The 20,376-nt window shown below is 35.0% G+C and overlaps 1 protein-coding gene across 1 annotated transcript; it reads left to right on the top strand.

Annotated features, from left to right (window-relative positions):
• LOC126710571 (K(+) efflux antiporter 5) lies at positions 1 to 18,986 on the top strand. The gene is made up of 21 exons (XM_050411100.1): positions 1 to 408; positions 3,776 to 3,819; positions 4,312 to 4,379; positions 4,474 to 4,558; positions 4,642 to 4,703; positions 5,444 to 5,519; positions 5,652 to 5,726; positions 7,120 to 7,191; positions 7,321 to 7,404; positions 7,505 to 7,573; positions 7,672 to 7,749; positions 7,865 to 7,953; positions 8,211 to 8,307; positions 8,390 to 8,443; positions 13,771 to 13,866; positions 14,250 to 14,438; positions 14,533 to 14,610; positions 17,595 to 17,639; positions 18,157 to 18,252; positions 18,491 to 18,564; positions 18,682 to 18,986. The coding sequence occupies exons 1-20, from the start codon at positions 165 to 167 to the stop codon at positions 18,530 to 18,532; spliced, it is 1,743 nt and encodes a 580-aa protein (XP_050267057.1). The 5' UTR covers positions 1 to 164; the 3' UTR covers positions 18,533 to 18,564; positions 18,682 to 18,986.
• The last annotated feature ends 1,390 nt before the right edge of the window (positions 18,987 to 20,376 follow it).

The following is a 20,376-nucleotide window of genomic DNA, read 5'->3' as shown; positions in this document are numbered from 1 at the left end:
AAAGCACTAACCAAACCAAATTAAACCAAAGAGAAAAAAGTAAACTCCTCCATTCAAATACACATTCCTAAAATCAAAAAATCTCTTCCATTTTGAATTTGAATTGAAAATTTTTATACATTTTCTCAGAACTATTCATTTTTTTTGTGTGTGGAGTTTCAAAAATGGCGATTTTCGAAGCTAAGAAGAAGCGTGGAACGCTTGGATTCTGGTACTGCCTGTTTGTGATTTTGATTTCCACCGGGAATTGGAATTGCGGTTGCGCCGCGAGATCTGAGAAGGAAATCAGGGAGAGGTTCTACGGGAGCTTGTTGAACTCGTCCGCACCGGATTCCGGCGATGGTAGCATAGCCAAAATGTTCGATCGGGTCCTCGAGAAGGAGTTCTCCGAGAATGATCAGCCTGAAGGTCAGTTTCGTTTTTTTTTTTTCTTTGTGATTTTAGATTTCTGAAAATTTTTAATTTAAGCTCTGTTTGGTTTCCGGGAAAATTTTTAAATGGATGTATTAGGCGCAACTTAGTAGAGGATAAGGAAATGCTTGAAGAAAAAATAAAATATTTTTTTTCTCAGCAACCAAACACACTACTTAAGGTTTGGAATAGAAAATATTGAAACAGTTTATTGCGACTGCATTGCTTAAGATAAATCGGCACTTTTTAAATTTGAGTAGCTTCCATGAAGTAACCATGTATAATGCGGGCCCGCTAGTGGTCATTGTCTTGTGCGCGATGGTGTATTGCTTGCTGAAATTGATACCGTGTCTGTGTGTACAAAAACGCCATGTCAAACTTCTTGTTGAGTTGCAAAATACCCAACTAGGGTACTATATGAGTAAGGATCTATAAACCTCCAAATACTATGTAGAACTTGAATACATAATATTTTTATGTGGTTCAAGTTGAAATTAACTGAAATATGGAATTGGGTTCAGATCAGTTTGGTAGGGTTATAGATTTATAGCTTTCTGCAAAGGTGCTTAAAAACGTCCAAGCCATCCAGTAAGGCCATTGCAAGATTGGAATCTGGTGTTGATGCAATTTTTTTTATCCGATGTTTTAGAGAGGGAAAAAGGAGAATGGGGGAGGACTTTTATGGTATGGCATCACTAGTAGGAAGAGGTTTAATGTGAAGTCACATCTGAAAGGTCGCGACAGGGGAGGATGTAGTTCCAATGGAAGTTGGAAGGAAATAAGGCAATAACCATGGTTTTAAAAATTGGACCAAATGAAGAAATGAAAAGGGTGGTGATCCTTGCAGTTGGATCTAGTGGTGGAATCTTTTTTTTTTTTTTTTTTTTTTTTTTTTTAATAAGTAAATGATCTCATTAGAAAAGCACACATATGGGCAAAGTCCTAATACACAGGAAGAATATAGAGGAAGTGCCAAGAAGAAAAAAACACTACAAAGTATTAACTAAAATTTGTACAAGCTAGGAAGTCGATAAGATGCGAGGCAGTGAAAGATGTAGAAATTGATGTCCACTCATAGAGACCTGAGGAATAAAAACTTTAGTTGCACTATCAAATGCTCTTTCCCCACAAATTAACGTCTATTTCTCTCTCCAAATGTTCCATACTAACCATAGTAGAATTGGCTTTTAAATCTCTCAACCATTAAGCCTACCAAAGTTCACTTTCCAACTAGCCAAAAGGGCAACTACTAAGCTCTACATCACCTAACTTACCCTACAAAGACATAAGAACATTTTCAACTCTTTTTCTATTGGACAATGTAGAAATAATTGGTTTACATATTTTCCATTAGATCTACACATGTAGCATCAATTCATAAATATTACTCCATGTTCCCTCAGATTGGTTGTTGTAAAAAATTTCTCCAATGCAGCAGTCTAGGTGAAGAAGAAAACCTGCAAAGGAGCTCTCGCCGCTCACTCTTCAAATGCTTTTACAAGGAAAAAGCTGGTTGCCCCTTAATAGCAACATCTTGTAATAATTTTAAACTTAAAATCCATTTGTCTTTGAAGGTGACCAAATTGGTTTATCCTTTCCCTCATGTCTAACTTTAATACAGTAAAGATCATCCAAAAAAAATGTTACATGGATTCCAATTCCCAATCTTGGACTAGTTTGAGGAATAAAGGGTTCCAATGAATGCATTAGTTCATTGGAAAAGCATTAGTTACTATGGGAGTTGAGGCGTTACCATGGAAAAGCATTTAAAAGCCAAGCTAAGGTCCCAACAAAAGTGGCATTCTTTCTTTGGGCTGCTTCTTTGGAGAAAATTCTTATAGTGGATAATCTGAGGGAGTGTAACATTATTCCTTTATTAATGTGTCCTAATACTCAAATACTGAATATTTTTCTTTATTAACTCCATGTGTTCTTTGAGTATATTGAGCATAAATATATATGAGGACTCTTTCTTATACTATTAGTATTGGGATTCCTAGTTTGTCTAGTAAACTAAAAACCTAATAAGGTAATAAATAATGAAGACTAACTTGAAATTTAAAGAAAACAAAACCTAAGACGCTCCTAGAAATGGAATCCCCCGTTGTTGCCCTTTTTATTTGTGATAGTAATGGAGGCCCTGAGTAGATTGCTTTCTAAGTTGGTTTATGGGGAATATTTACGTGGGTTTTCAGTGGGGGAAAGAATGATTGCTTTGGTGATGGTGTCCCATCTTTTGTTTGCTGATGGCACTTTAATTCTTTGTGCCAATGATCTGGAACAGCTTGGCCATTGGAAATGTGTTTTGCTTTGTTTCAAAGTTGGCTCAGGTTTAAAATAAATCTAGGAAAGCTTGAGATGGTTCCCGTAGGGAAAGTCCACAAGATTGAAGCATTGGCTGGTGTACTTGGCTATAAGATATCTAGCTTGCCTTTGAAATACTTGAGTCCTCCTTTGGGTGAACTTTAAGTCCAAGGCTGACGTAGGACAAATTAGGGAATATTTCTATGTGTGGTTGTGGCGGGTTAAGGTTTAGGTGGACTTGTAGAAACAGGATTTAGAGTTGTTAAGTTATGGTAGAAGAAAGTATGTGGGGATTTAGGGTTTTGATATGTAAAACAAAGAGCTTAATTTGGGGTTGTAAGAAAGAAGAAAAAGAGAGATTTTTATTGTGTTTATGGGCTGTATGAATAGTACTATAAGAAAGAGAAGAAGAAAAGAAATAAGTAATACTCAAAACATAATTAAAACTTTTTTAAGTACAATAAGACACTTATATAGATCCTACATGTACCTTCTCCTATTAGAACTAAGATTTCTACTTTGACCAGTAAACAAAACCCTAATTGAATAAAATCAAAGCCCATACAAAAAGACCCACAAACTAAATAAGGCTTACTTTTTAATAGAAGAAAACCCATTACCCATATCTAACAATTGTAGAATTTCTAAAATACCCTTGACTCTAGAATAACCAAATAAAATATAAAAACCTAATTAAATACCATGGACTCTATGTTCTTGCAATTTATTATTGCTTGTCTTCCATGTCAAAATGTGATATACATGTCAAGAAAATTGTTTCTTTGCCTTCTATGGTTTGGCAGTGAAATGAAGCTAATTCTTGATTACTTTCCTTTTGATATATGTAAAATTTCATTTGTTTTGGAGAATGTCATGTATTCCATTCAGTCCTGCTCTTCAATATTGATGATGTATGTTTGCCTATTTGCTTCAAATTTGGAATCCAGATATTGATTGAATCATGACCACAATTCTTGTAGTATTGCATTTTGTTCCTTGGTGTTTGATATTTCATTGAACCCTAATTATTTAATATTTCATTCTGCTTCTGCTTTACTAGTATCTGATCGAAGCAGCTTCAACAACAGTGTAGCTGATCAACAGGTAGGTTGATTCTTCCTGTAAATCTGTTGGACATGGTGCAATATTCACATAATTTTCTCACTTATGTAATGGGTTTGTGAAATCTATCCGTATTTCTCAAATTTGAACTTGGAAATTCAAACCCTGACCATTTCCTTGTTTTTGGAAAAAATTTCAACTTTTCTGATTGGTTTTGGCTTGAATTGGCATATAAAGGCTGATTCATATGCTCCATTGTGATGCAATATGCTAGTATTCGTAAATAAGTAAATAAATGGACAAATAAAAGAAATTTTACTTGGGATCTGGCCTTTGTGTATACCTCCAAGTCATGCTTCCCAAATGGCTAGTCCACAGTGTAGCTGAACACTGCTTCGTGTACAAATCACATGATAGTATGAAAACTGGGTGATGTTTGTTCTTGTAAATTTCTTTCCCAGTTGAACTGTTTGGCTCTAACATTCTTTAATTGTGTTATCCACGTTAAATATGAGTCTCGATTATGTTTCACAGGCTGTACTGGAGACTGTAGCTAAAATCACTCATGAGAAGACCAAGAAAAATGATACACAGGAGGCAAAGTATGGGAATGTATATAATACATTGTGAAAATATGTTGAATATACATTTATATTTTTTTAATTTATAACATTACTCAAACAACATGTGTATCAGTGGTACAAGAGCATTCCAGCTCCAAGATGTTTTTTCCCTAGAGAATGAGGATTCTGATGATGTGGAAACCTTGATTGACAAAAAGGTGCGCTAAAACTTTGGGAGGGTTATAGCTGTTCATGCTCTAAATTTCATCCCCACTAACTTGCTTCTCTTACATGATGGTAGGACAATGTGTTTGTGATGTCTAACAAGAAATCCAAGTATCCAGTACTACAAGTAGATTTGAGGTTGATATCCTTATTTCTTTTCTCCTTATTGTAAATCACGATAAATTCAGGGTCAGTCTGGCTCAAAATTCAAAATGGATTTTTGAATACCATTTTTTTAATTGAGGGTCCGTTTGGGATTTGCTTATTTTGCTGAAACTGAAAATTTTTTGTTAAAAGTATTATAAATAATGGTAAAAGTTAGTTGAAATAGTACAGTAAGATTTATAAATAGTATCAAAAAGTGCAATGAGACCCATGAATAATAGCAAAAATAAGTTGAATAGTAAAATAAGCTGACAAAAAATAAGCTATCCAAATAGACACTGAATTTGAAGTTGGCAAAAAGTTGCCTTTTGGTTTGTTTATTTGTTAATTGGCAGTTATTTTATTTTATATTTTTTAAAAGGGAATATGTTGTCTCATCTCATAAGAAAACATTGCCGTTTTCAAGTATGGGAAGTTTTTTTTTTTATTATTTATTTTTAAAGATTTTAAAACCAAGGCTCTCTCTTATTTCTTTGTTTTCAGAAATTGAAAATGTCATTTAAATGCTGGAGTTGGCAATCACAGATAGTGTTTATTTTTTAAAATTTCTCTAACAAGGCTTTTCCCCAAACTTACCCTATACTTTGGAATTACAATCTGTTTTTTATTTAGGGTTAGTCAGTTCTTGAAAACAATGGTTGAAGTTGTTTAGTTTAGATTTTATATGCTGCCTGGGATTTATGCCTTATTAGTTCTGTTTTACATTCTGGCAGATTGATCTCAGACTTGGTGGTTGTCATAGTTACTGCTGCTATTGGTGGAATTATCTTTTCCTGTTTGGGGCAACCAGTTTGTATTCATATTTTTTAGCTTTATTTATTTTTTGACTAATTGCATTGCATTTATGTCCAAGTATATAAAGTGATTTATGTGGCACAATGTTTGAAATGTTCTTTTGTTCGTTTTTGATAAATATGGTAGGTTATTGTGGGATATCTACTTGCCGGTTCGGTTATTGGACCAGGAGGCCTGAAATTCATTAGTGAAATGGTACAGGTATGTTGATGTTAACAGCCCAAGAACATTATTTCTTGAAGTTAGAACGCTTTGTTCTATCATCATTTCTCAAGTTCTTACTTTTATTTTATTAAAATGTTTCCTCACTGATATTGTTTTCAGAAATTCACTCCAAAAGGTTATTCACCCTTCTAAATGCCCTTGACATAGATACAAAAAAGTATTAAACTAGGGACAAAGTTTGTCTCCAAATTGGTTTGGAGTTATCTCTTCCAACTCATTACGTGGCGATTTATAAGACTATTCATGTGTATTATTTAACAAGTCACATAACTCATTAAAAAAGTCATATAACTAACACTACACATGGATGGTTTCTTTAATCATTACATAGTAGGTTGGAAGAAGATAGCTCCAAACTGGTTTGGAGCCAAACTTTTTCCTTAAACTAGAGGTCAGAATAGTAACTTTGATAGAATATGAAAAGTTCTAACTAACCACACTTCCTGAAGATTTTCTCCATTTACACACCAAATTTACCAATTTTTCCAGCATTATTCTATATTATGCTCCATCCAAGACGAGAATTAAATAATATAGAGAAGCAGAAGCACGAAAGAGAGAAGAACACAAAGGATTTTATGGTTTGGCCAATGGCCTACATTCACATAATAAAGCCCTAGTTGCTACATTATTACTGTATACTCAAGTCAATAATTACGATGAACCCTTAACAAGGTATTTATAGAAACTAGAAGCTAGGGTTAGCCCAACATGGGTTTTCAACTTAACTAGGCCTCTTGGGCCATTACATCAACATAAACCCAATACTTTAACACGCTCCATTACCTATAAGTAGGGTGACTGCCTAGATAACAGTAGTCATTAGATAGAGGAAGTCACCAAGATGAGGAGCATGCACACATTGCACATCCTTTAGTACAATAGCCTATATTCATGTGCAACATCTTAAATTAAATGATTTAAATTCATCATTTCCTGACAATTGAAACTTTTAGGACAATCGTTAATTTATCATGGTATCAGAGCAAAATGGTTTTGAAAAGTTTGAATTGTGTCTTTGCTCTGCCTTCCATGTAAAAATTTAAAAATCTCATGTGTTGAATCCCACTTATTAAGGGGTAGTCTTGGTCTGCAATTGAAGGGGTGTGTTAGAATATTGGCTAAATAATTAAATTCACAATTTCCTAACAACTTGAGCTTTTGGGCAATTGGTAATTTATCATAAAGAAATCAAGTGCAATCGGTCTATATCCATGTGCTATGTAGCATGGAGTGACTATGATAGACTCAATTGAGTTAAAGCAAGTCATATTATGGGAATTTCATGTGCAATGATTTGGTCTACCATTTACCTCGAACCAATGATCTACAATGACAAGTTCTCTTCTCTCTCTCTTTTTAATTACAGGTTGAAACTGTTGCACAGTTTGGTGTTGTCTTTCTTCTTTTTGCTTTAGGGCTGGAATTCTCTTTGACAAAGGTATATTGTTCTCACTTCCCGGATTGGGAATTCTTTTCTACCCTGTATTTCACGGTAGCTTATTTTGGCAGTTATGTAATAACTAATAATATGCTTCCCTTTTTGTGGTTTAACTTGTGTGTGTTGCAGTTAAAAGTTGTGGGACCTGTTGCTGTTCTTGGGGGGATGCTTCAGATCTTCATATTTATGTTTTTGTGTGGCATACTTGCCATGGTATACTTTTGAGAGTATCTAATCTGAATTTTGTTCATTTTGATTAGTTACAATTTTGTTCAAAACAGATGCTAAGCTTGATCATCTGCTAATATTGCAGTTATTTGGAGCAAATTTGTCTGAAGGTGTATTTGTTGGTGCATTCTTATCGATGTCGTCAACAGCAGTGGTATCTCTCTAGAGACCTTTTCATGACACAACTTTTTCTTTTTTACCTGGTTGCTGCTTGCTTAGTGCTTTCCATGCTTTTCTTATTGTCTTTCCCAGGTGGTGAAGTTTCTGGTGGAACGGAATAGTAGTAATTCTCTTCACGGTCAAGTTACAATCGGGACACTTATTTTTCAGGTATCTTATAAATCATTTCTAATCAGATGGTAGATCTCAGAGTTTAAATACACTGAGGTAGGAAGCCTGATTTTTTGGTTTTCATATATTCCTTGTTCACCTTGGATTATTTCAGGACTGTGCTGTTGGTCTACTGTTTGCCTTGCTCCCAGTTTTGGGTGGTAACGGTGGCCTTTTGCAGGGAATGATTTCAATGGGAAAAGTGTAAGTCTGTTCATGAGTAGTTTTTGTTTTTGGCTTTTCTCCCCATTTAACTTACTGAGGACTCATGATTTAAAATTTTCTTTCAGTGTTCAAGCTTTTAGTTATTTTGAAATGTAGTTGTGTTTTTGCATGACCAAGAAAAGGGTGTCAACACCAGCATGTAAATTAGTCAATTATCTTGTGGCAACCGGTTTGTTTTGTTGGCATCAACACCATCATCTTTATTGAATATGGCCTGTTTCTTTTGTTGACATCAGGCTGCTAGTGCTGTCGATATATATCTCTGCTGCATCTGTATTATCTTGGTCATTTGTTCCCCGCTTTCTAAAACTGATGATGCAGCTATCATCTCAAGTAAGTTTTAAACAACATTAGCTACATTCTTGGATTGACTAGTATTTCTGTAATTTCATTTTGTTTCCCTTTTATGATCCAGACAAATGAACTTTATCAGCTTGCTGCTGTGGCTTTCTGCCTATTATCTGCATGGGTGAGTTCCAGATGGTTATCTTTCATATTAAGACTAATGACTGTTCATCATTTTGCATTTTGATAATGCATCCTGCCTGCTTTTGGCCTGTTATTTCTGTGACAATAGTTATTCTATTTGTGGTGATCTCCTTTGTACAATGTGCTCTATATTTTCAATTGCCTGATTTATTGTACAGTTATGTGACTAAGTAGATGTAGTTGAATTCTACCAAAAGTTTTGGGAGATGGGAAAATGTTTTGTTTAAATTTGTAGAAAAGGGCATGAATCTTCTATATTGAGGTAGAAGAGAAGGTAAAGTTGATGAACTGTAAGATGGGATTGACAGGGAGGAGCATAGACCCAGGGAGCAAAATGAGCTCTAGAGACAAGATGTTTTCCCTGTTCTAGAGAAGCATTGGTGGCCCCATTGAATCAAAATTGTTCGAAAATACTTTGGTGGAGTTTGTTAGAAGTATGTGATTAAATGATTAAATTTATTATATTTCAATAGCTTAAACTTTTGGGAGAATTGGTAATTTAACATGGTATCAGAGTATGAGATCCTGAGTTTAATCCTTGTCTTCTCCACTTTACCTTCCATTTAAATTCCCATGTGCTGGGCCTTGCCTATTAAAAGGTAGTTTCAACCCACATGTTAGGGGGAATGTTAGAAGTATATGGTTATATTTGCCATATTCCAATAGTTTAAGCTTTCGGGAGAATCAGTAATTTAACAGAGTTGAATATTCATGTTTAGGTTTTTAAGAGAGGACATTATTTTTTATATTCTATCTTCCTGGGTCGAGAAAACAATAGGTGGCTTTTAGAAACTTTGGTGGACCTTACAACAATTGATTAGACCAAGGGCTTCATGAGGAAAGCCAGATAGGGAAACAGAGCTTTTCCTAGCATAGTGCAAAAGCACTGTGCATGGACGATATTTGGCATTAGATGAGTCAATGGAAATAGGGAAGACTTAGGTGAAAATGATGCTAAAAAGGTAAGAAAGTGATGCAGCCAAAGAGGATTACTTTGCTAATACTTTGCAAATTGCCTATTTAAGAATTATCTTATGGGGTTTGTGTGAAGTCTAGTTGAAGTAAAAGTCGAGCGGTTTTAAAGTTCTAGATAAGAGTCTTTTAGAGTTAAAACTTAAAACAATCCTTTTATTTTAGGGTAAAATATCATTTTTGTTCTTAAACTTTCACAAAAGTTTGTTTTTCATCCCTAAACTTTTAGAAGTTTGTTTTTCTACCCTGAACTTTGTGAAAAGTTCTACTTTATGTCCTTCCATTTATGCATGTTATTTTATGTCCTATGTGGCCTAACAGAGTGTTGATGTGGCATTTGACTTGGACCAAACTATTTTATTGAAAAAGTTTTGGACACGTGGCACAAAGTTATTGACACACATGGAAAAAGAATCTGATGAAATTGCCCCCAACCTAACCTTATTCCACAGCCAGGAAACCCAATGCCCAAAACCCAAGAGCAGCAGCCTCAACCGGTGAGCCCAATTGGCAACCCAACCATGAAATCCAACCCTAAATCGGCAACCAGCGACCCCAAACCGTTAGGTGGTTGAACTCTCCATGGTGCGAAGCATGTTCAATGGAAGTGGAAGATAGTCTTCATGTTGTTTGGGGCTGTCAATCTAATCAAAGAAGACTAGGAAAAAACTGAAATCATCACAAATCTAAGTAGCCACAGCCTTGCAGGTTCTCCAATTCTTTTGACTTACTACAGTAGGTCCTTGATGTGTGCAAATAGGACAACAAAGACTTTATAATGCTTTGTTGCTGCCTGTGGACTAGTGGAAACAAGATTCAACAAAATCAACCCATACCAACCGACAAGGAACTAGAGTGATGGCATCTCAGTAACTGATGAGCAACTCAATTAAAAAATAGAAATCACACAAAGTCATGAATTTCCTAAAGCTTCACGCAAACCTTTCACAATGGCAAAAAGATTCAAATCAGCCACCCAAATATTAGTGTCGCTGGTCTGGGTTGGGATTCCACTGTCGGGGTTGCTGCCTTGGAGACGTCGATTGGGCTAGCCAGTTGAGGTTGCCGCTATGGGGGTTTGGGTGTTGGGTTTCTTGGTTGTGGAATAAGGTTAGGTTGGGGGTAATTTCATTGGATTTCTTTTTCCATGTGTACCAATAACTTTGTGCCACATGTCCAAAACTTTTTAATTAAAATAGTTTGGTCCAAGTCAAATGCCATGTCAACACTCCGTTAAGCCACTTAGGACATAAACTGACAGACATAAACGAACGGATTTAAAGTAGAACTTTTTGCAAAATTTAGGGATGAAAAACAAACTTTTGTGAATGTTTAGGGACGAAAGTGATATTTTACCCTTTATTTTATTAGTTATGGTCGATTTGATGTTCAGGGGCAAATTCTAAACCATCTTTTAATCCCTATCAAATAATAACTCATCAAGCCACCTTTTAATCCCTATCACAATAATTCTAAACTTTAGATCCACAAATTCCCCTAACCCTAAACCCACCACAATCACGTGTAGAGAAATTCCAAATAGACGATTTAAGAGAGTCAACCGACCTCATGCCTACCACCAACCTTCCTCCTTGTCAAGAGATCCCTAAAAAAAATAATGCTTAGTTACAAATACCACAATACAATGAAGGGCTTTGATAAACTTACTATCAAACATGAGATTAAAGGGTAATTTAGGAACATATAAGACTCAAGATAGAGACAGCGTAGAACAAAGATTAGCGATGCTTAAGAAATAGAAGTAGTGGATCCATTTGCCAATGTAACACAAGGAAGATTATTAGAATACTTGAGGTCAAAAAGCAAACCAGAGGTAGCAGTCATGTGATCTGTGACTCTTTGGTTTCGTAGGTGGCGAGACAAGTAATGGGAAAAACTATCTAAACTAGAGTAGAAATGGAAGTTGATGCTGCAGAATTAGGTTGTTATGCAGACACTAAGAGACTATAATATTCCTTTGAAAGACACTAGGTGGCGGTGCTCTTCCTTAGAAATAGATACTACTCTAGTAGTTGATGTTGGTGTAAGTGACTGAAGTATTCTCCTCCTCTTGAAGACTAACTTGATGAGCAGGGGATTTACCATGCTGATTCCAACAAAAGCATACAGTATGATTCACAGAGACTTCATCCTCAATAATGTCCTTATCCCCCTTGCTCATGATCTCCATGACCACCTCTAGAAAATATACCACTGCATGTAATGATGGAAAAAGTAGATTTCTCACTAGATGATGGAATAATTAAATTGGTGTAAGGAGGTATGTCTTAGTTGATCAATGACTTCACCTAGAAAGGGAAGTTGAAGTTCCTTACTTCCCAAAACCTATGACTTTACTGGATCAAAGGTTGGAGGCAGGCCAAAAAGAAACTGGGCTACATGCATAACTCTCTCTGTTTTTGCATGGCCTTAATATCAGCAAAGATAGGTTGATAAAGATTAAGTCCTTCACATATATCTTTAAGTTTTGTATTATAATCTTACAAAGAAAGATTGAGTAAGGGAGAAGTAAGCCATCATAAATGCGTTCAAAATTATTGACACTAGAATATAACTCCGGAACCTGTTCCAACCCAAGTTGTGCAGTGGGTAAAAATACTAGACTGCTCCTTTTCTTAGACTCCATAATATTCCACAAACCACTCCTAATCTGCACATCTTTAACTCTCCTATAAGCATACTTAGGATTCCTAGTACCATCAGTCAAATAATTGAACTTCTTTCTCCCAAGTAGAAAGACATCAATTACTTGGGCCTGTAGTGTATCCTTCTATGATACGAATTGAAGTAATAGAAAGTATATCGTAAGGCAATAAAAAAATGTTCTGTATACTAGCATTCAATTCCACACTGACTCTCAAATCAAAACAAATAAAATAAACCAGGCAGAAAATTTGTGGGCCTGTAGGTACACTAGAAACTGAAAATACTGGCCCAAATGGGAAAATGTAACACCATCAAGTGAAACCCAACCAACAAATGCTAAAAACTGAACCGCTGATTTATCACAACTTCGCCACCTTCTTTTTCACATAATCTTCTAGCCTATTCACCAAAACAACTCATCGAACCAACAAGCGTCAATTGGGAATTAACCAAGGAAAATTCTAAAACTACTACAAATTTTACTGCATAAAACTTACAAACAGATGTGGAAATGAATGTGATTGGTGGGCTTCAACCACCTAATAAAATTTTTTTTTTTTGGTGATTGATGACATACCAGTTTGTAAGCTCTATGTAGTATCCCGAGCGTCACTTGTTAACCAATTATGGGCAGAGCACCTTAGAATAATCAATCACATACTGTGATGAAGGGGGTCAAGACATATTGAAGCCTCGTAACAACCAATTGCAGGCTTGTGATGAGAAAAACCGTACACACAGGAATGAAGGAGGCTAATTAAGCCATAACAGACCAAATAGGCACCCTCAGATGGAGATCATGTGAGTTCTAGGTGGTCGGTGAAAATTCTAGATGCAATCATGGTCATGGTAAGGACTGGGACTGCATGCTTACAACTGGGAACATTGCCTGTGTTGGGCAATGCTATCTGGTGTTACCGGCATTAGGCGAATCAACCAACCCATGACTTGGTCTTCGAAGTCAAGCTGTTGGCTAAATCGTTCTATGCTTGGGTATTGTCGCCAATTTCAAATGGTTTAATTGGTGTTGGCAGTGGAAGAAAATTTTAAAATTGAGAAGTGTGTTTCTAGTGTATAAAATTAGTTATTCTAACACAAATATTATTTATATATGGGTAAATAATACGTGCTCATAACATGTGCTAATTCATTCATATTATGTATAAAAAAAAAATTATTTGGTGATTGATCCCTTGATGGGAAAGTGTTTTGTGGCTATGGGATGCTGTGGAGGTGACGGCATTCGGGGTTGAGGGTTTCGATTGTGACTGGTGAAAAGAAGCTTAGGGGAAGGATTTTTATTTTTTTAAAGCAAAAAAAAATACAAAAACAAAAGGACTAGGGGAGACAGGAGAGGGTTTTGTGGTCACCAAACAAGGTTTTGGTTTTCTTTTTTTCTGAAAATAGTGTTTTTAGTTATGTCTTGCCAATATTATTATTCTTATTCTTATTCTTGAAAACTAGAGATTCTATTATTAATTCTGATTCTTGAAAAAAGTTTATAAAAAACCATTCCAATCGGTCCAGATTCTCCTTTTTAGATTATCTTAATTTGAAGTTAAGGTGGTGAGTTGTTGAGTTACTTGACTCCAGTGTGGGAAATTGTTGGGTATCTTCAAAGTTATCTACACCTTTTTAATATTTTAAAATGTTCTGTAACATTTTCAGTGCAGCGATAAGCTAGGCCTTAGTCTTGAGCTGGGTTCATTTGTGGCTGGTGTTATGATATCTACTACTGACTTTGCACAACATACTTTGGACCAGGTACTCCTTTTTTGTCATTAATAATTTCCAAACGTTTCATGTATATAAATTTAACTATTGTCTAAACTAATTTCTAGTTCTACTTCATGTTGTGATGTTTTCTTATGTTATTTTAGCTTTTGAAAAGTTAAACTGAATAGTGTTTGAATCGGGGTAAATGAGTGTAGACTGCAGACTAATTTGAAATTATGATAATTGGTGTGGAACCTTCTTAAAATTAAGTATCTGTAGTTATGTACAATTCAATTGCTGCATGTAGATGGATTTAGATTGAAGGTGCAGCTTCACTGTGGATGTCATATGCAAAAGTCACTCATTTCCTGTATCTATTGTGATAAGAATAATGGGAACAGTATTCTGATTTGATTTTCTCTACACTGTAGGTGGAACCAATTCGTAACTTCTTTGCAGCACTTTTCCTTTCAAGTATTGGAATGCTTATACATGGGCATTTCCTATGGAACCATGTGGATATATTGCTAGCATCTGTTATTTTGGTCATAGTTGTTAAGACGGCTGTTGTTGCTATTGTTACTAAGGCCTTTGGTTATAGCATTAGGACATCATTCATTGTAAGTTGACTAGCTCAGCTTGTTGAATTAGCTTTAGATCTGGATTAAAAACAGAAATTGCTTATTTATGAAAAATTGATTTTTTTTTTTATAGGTTGGGGTCTCACTTGCTCAAATTGGAGAATTTGCTTTTGTTCTCCTTAGTCGTGCCTCAAATCTTCATCTTATTGAGGTGAATTCTCTCGCTCTGCTGTTGTTTGTGTGGGTTGAATATTTGTCTTGCCTAATGCTTGATCCCTGCTTTCATTATGGCTAGTCTCTTATGTTTGCTCTGTGTTGTAAAATATCACCACTCTAATTGTTACTAGAAGGTGATGGGAGAGCTCAATTCTGGCACGCAAAATGCTTTTATTCAGGGAATGCAGATATTAGACTTGATACTTATTGCTAATGAGTGTTGAGGCAGTTGTCTAGGGGAAGGAATTCTGGTAGTGCTCTGTAAACTTGACTTAGAAAAGCCTATAACCAGGTCAATTGGAATTTTCTTTTGTACATGCTGAGTAGGCTTTGTTTAGGGGAATAATGGAGGCAGTGAATTCATTTTTGCTTCAATATTGTTCTGTTTTTAGTACTGGTGAATGGTAGTCCAAGTGGATTTTTGCCAAGTGATAAGGGTTTGTGTCAGGAGATCTTTTTATTCCTTTATCCCCACTCCTCTATGTCTATGTAAATGAAGCTCTAGGTAGAACGATCTCATAGACTGTGGATGGGAGTTTCTTGCCAAGTTTTTCAGTAAAGGCCAATAGTGATATTTTTAAGATCTCACATTTGCTCTTTGTAACAAGGCGCATGTCAGATGTGATGCGATTTCGGAACAGTTACAGTATTTAAGATGCACCTTGCTGCTTTTTGAAGTGGTTTCTAGTATGAGGATAAACTTGGGTAAGTCAAAGATGGCACCTGTAGGAGATTGTAATCATATGGACGAGTTAGCTGACATCGTTGGGTGTGAAATTCCTGCCTTACCTTCAAAATATATGGGCTTTACCACTAGGAGCTTGCTTTAAAGTGAAAGCTACTTGGGACAGATTCCTAGAAAGAATGGAAAAAAAGGCTCATAAGCTGGAAGAAGATATACTTGTTAAAGGATGGTAAGCTCACTCTAATTAAGAGTATCAAATAGAATTAAAAAAATTCAATGGGGTTTCCTCTAGGGTGGTTTGGGGGATGAATTTAAGTTTCATTTGTTTAATTGAGATTCTGTTTGTTGTCCCATTTAATTGGGCAATTCGGGGACTAGAAGACTATTGGATGTCAATTGACTACAGAAGGTTGGTGCATGGAAAATATTGGGGGAACGTATGGTGTGAGTTTATGGAAATACAAAAATAAGGGGTGGTCAAAGTTTTAGAGCTTTGTTGAATATGAGGTGGGAACAGGAAATAAGGTTCACTTTTGGTATGACCATATGATTGTTGGCAGGGAGCTGAGACTTTCAAGACTGATACCCATAACTTTTTCTAATTGCAAGATATATAGAGGCAAAGGTGGCTGATTATATGGGTAAGACTAAATGGGAGCATTCACTAGAACCCTTCTTTCATTTGAGCAGTACATAATTGGGAGTTCAAATCTATGGACTCGTTCCTTAAGGATTTGTATACTTCTAAGGTGTTGGAAATCAAAAGAAGGCAACTGACATGCTTATGTGGTAAAAGGACAATCACAAATCTAATGGGCTATTCCTTGTTTGATTTGGATTGTTTGGAATTTGGGGAGAGGAACTTGAGAAACTTTGAAAGCAAAGAACATTTGGTAATTCAACTTAAGTCACAGCTTGTGGGAGGATGCTATACAAATGGCAACAAGCTCAGTTGCCTTCTTTTGATTTCAATTTAGATCGTTTAGCAATTTTGGACAGCATGTATCTTGGTTATTTTTTTATTTCTTTTTGTTTATTTTTTTTCCCCTCTTTAGTGTCCGTAGTTTACTCCCTGTGTACTTGAGCCTTGCCCAATTTTCTCTTTTCAATGAATTTTATATTTAATTGATCGACATATATATATATATATATAAAAGAAAAACGAAGGATTTTACTTTTAGCCCCTCCCCACCCCCACCCAAAAAACAAGAAAAAAGAAGAAGAGAGGCAATGCTACTTACAAGTTAAAAGGAATAAGTAATGCCTTGGTACTGTCTTATAGCTGTGTGCTAAGCAGGAAGAATATTTATATCCATTTTGAGATAATGCAACATTTTTTTTTATTCCTATCGTGACCTTCTAACTGAACCTTAAAATGGGCAGCTCATCAGCCTTGTGATGCAGTGGATCTATTTTAAACAATTTTGAAACTGGGAAGATGTTAAGCGTGGGAATGATTTTAAGAAAAAAATGTGTAATAGAAAACATATCACATGTTTTTATTGACTTTAGAGACTGCAACTATTTGAGTGGCCTATACATTTAATATCTTATAAGCATTTTGAATTGGTTTTGAAACTTGAGGTCTCCATTTATGCAAAATTACTAATCATCTGATGGTGATTGTTTAATTGTCAATGTTGTTTGCAAATGACTTGAAGTTGAGTGACCACTGCTTTCCATTGCCTTTTTCTACTTGAAAAATGGTCACAAACAGATAGAATTTATTGCATACTTTTACAGTAATTGGAATATCGCATCACATGCCTTCAAGCTAAATTCATGCTTGTATGTTTGTTAAAAATGAAGCAAAGCCACCTGGATAGCCTTCATAATTCCATTACAATTGTTTTTGCAGCACAAAAGATTATGTTTTGATAATTGTTTGCCATCTAATATTCAAGTAATTAGCTTTATTTTTTCGTTTGCAGTATGCCAATTTCTTTTAAGTATATTATGTTTTTATCATACCATAGGATTCTCCAGTAATGTAGCTTACCAGTTTTGCCTCTGCAGTATCATCAGCGGCTTGGAGAACTTACAAAATTGTTTTTGCAGCACAAAAGACTTTGTTTAAGCTGATAATTGTTTTCCCTAAAATATTCAAGAAATTAGCTTATTTTTTCATTTCCGGCAGGCCAGTTTCTTTGAAGTATAGTGTGTCTTTATACCTTAATATTTTCCAGTAATGTAGGTTGCCAGTTTTGCCTCTGCAGTATCACCAAATACCTTGTCACTTATGTTGTTTTCTTTTTTATGTTTGTTGTTGTTGTTGACAAAATGCTGTGATATAGGGGAAGATGTATCTTCTTCTTCTTGGAACAACAGCTCTTAGTCTGGTAAGTTTCTTTTAGTTGAAAGTTATACCATTTTTTTTTAATAAAAAAAAATATTTATGATGCAAAACATTGAACTCTGATATCAAAACCGATGTAGAACAAAATCAACAGGGGTTGGCTGGAGGCAACACCATGCCATTGGAACAATACTTAGGATTGCTTGGATTCAACAGCAAGTGGAAAAGAAAACCTAGGAATCAACACTTAGGGTTGGCTGGAGGCAACACCATGCCATTGGAAAAACTCCAACCAAAAACTTATTAATTATAAACTTGTCACCATAGGGTTACAATAGTCTACTTATTTGGACTACTAGGACTAAACCTTAATCCTAATTGACTTGGGTCAAAGCTCAGTTATTGAATTATGAAGGAAAAAAAATACTAATAACCTAATTAACTAATAAGACCTAAATAAAATAAAATGGAACAATAGTAAAAAATACAATTGACTTCAAGAATTGAAAATTGTTTTACCCTTCTTCCATCAGTTTACCCTAGTAAATGTTTGTGTACAGGTAACAACTCCTCTCCTGTTTAAACTGATACCTGCTGTGATTAACCTGGGCGTTCTCATGCACTGGTTCCCCTCTGAGAGCGCCACACCGATTGAGGTCTCTCTCTCTCTCTCTCTATATATATATATATATATATATCTCTTTTCAAAATGGATTTTGGTAGGCAAAGCTATTTATCTTAAAATCTTTTTTTAACAAAATTCTTAAACTTTGGTATAGCAAATTATCCATGAATACCAATGGATACCAATTTTAAAGCTTTTTCCTCTAATCTTTCTGCGGACCACGTATGTTGGAAACTTGGAAGCATGACGAAAATTTTTTGTTGTTACAGGAGAAAGCTTCCATTATTGATGTGCATAACAGATCATTGTGACCTTCACGTTATTATAGCCCTGGCCATATCAGGTCTACTACTTAACTCCCAATGATTTGTTCGCATTAGGATTTGCTTTCATTGCCATTGCAATGATTTGTGCGCTTCAGGATTTACTCCCACCGCCAATTCCATTTTTGACATTTCAGATGACACATGAGGATATTCATTCCAATGCAACCCAGCTCAGAATTCTCATGTACATAGGTATACATTTTTCATATGATTAGAGTAATTGTATATAGGAATTCTTTTAGGACTCCACGTGTTCTTGCTAGTCTATGACCTGACTGATATGTATACTATGATACTACAAAGTTAGTTCAGATATATTCTGATGAGTTGCACCAGAAATTATTATTTGAATTGTATAAGATAGTGTAGAAAACAGAAAAAGAAACAGAGATTCAGTAATATTTTTGAGCTTCTTAATGAAATATAAATTTGTCTTTAAGTGTCGAGCATGCTGTTTGTAACTTTGTTTTACTACCAGCAGAGCTAGAGCTGTAATATCTGAGTCGGGGCTGGGCTTATTGTCTAAAATTTTGACAAACAATATCTAATTATACAATACGAGATGTTTGGAACGATTAGAAGGTAAGAAGAAATTGGATGAACTGCAATTTGTTTTGGGGTTGGATATGGTGTCCCCCTCCCCCACCCCTGAAAAAAAGAAAAAAGATATGCAAATGGATGAGGACATTATTTCGGCAATAATCTCCTTGTGGATCTTGGAAACAAATTTGTGATCCTTATATGGTTGTGAGCAAGCAATTTATGCAGTATCATCCAAATGACAGCATAAAACCAAGCCACTTGAGCCCTTTAATGGTATTAAGGCTTCGAATTCCCCCTCTCCTAACTATTGAATTATCAAAAATAAATAAAAAATGGACCTTTAGTGGACCAAAAGAGAGGAAAAAATAATCATCTTATTTATACATTTTACATCTGGACTATTACGTAGATTCTAATTAATTCAATTAATAAAAGTCATTTTACTTGAATAATTAAAGTATTCACCAAGTCAAAACTACTTATATTTTCAATGGTTGGTTTAAAAGTAGGTAGGTCAATGAAAATTTAGAAATTACTCATCTTTTCAATTGATCCGTTAGTATTGGATTTTAAAAATAAATAAATAAATTGCTTTTCACTATTTAGCAAGTTGAAATTGTTCCTATTTTCATTCTTAAGTATGAGTGTATTATATCAAGAAAAATATTGCATTTGACTTTTAAAAAATTGCATTTTCATTTATTTACATTTAAAATCTAGGACAAACTATTAATCTAGCAAAATGTTGAAACACCATATGTATCAAGCTTGCAAAATGATCTTAGTTTTGACTAATATTGAGCAAATACATTCAAGTATTGCTTCTTCTTCTTCTTCTTCTTCTTCTTCTTCTTCTTCTTCTTTTTTTTTTTTTTTTTTTTTTTTTTTTTTTTTTTTAATTTATTGGGTGAGTACAATTATTTAAGAATTGACTATGCCCAACATGTTATTAGGCATTTCGCCTTATCATAATTTATTTATTATAATCTTTATCCATCATTTCTTTATCTCTCTCTTAGTCTTGCAGGTACAATTCGAATGTTCTATTGGATTATTAATATTATTATGTTATTTAAATATTATGAATGGTGATAGTAATTGATAGACATAATCACAGAATGTTTAACAAATATTTATAAATTAATATTATTTGTAGGCAGAAGGATTGTAAAAGCCCAAATAATGAATTCGGGATGCCCAAATAAATCTTGGACCATAGGCAAGAACATGCCCAACACGCAATCCCTAGATGAAAACCTCTACAAAGGCATATACCTCAGACCATG

Source organism: Quercus robur, chromosome 12 (genome assembly GCF_932294415.1).
Source record: "Quercus robur chromosome 12, dhQueRobu3.1, whole genome shotgun sequence".
Lineage (NCBI taxonomy): Eukaryota > Viridiplantae > Streptophyta > Magnoliopsida > Fagales > Fagaceae > Quercus > Quercus robur.
Note: the sequence above shows the minus strand (reverse complement) of the source record. Positions and strands in the feature narration are given on the sequence as shown.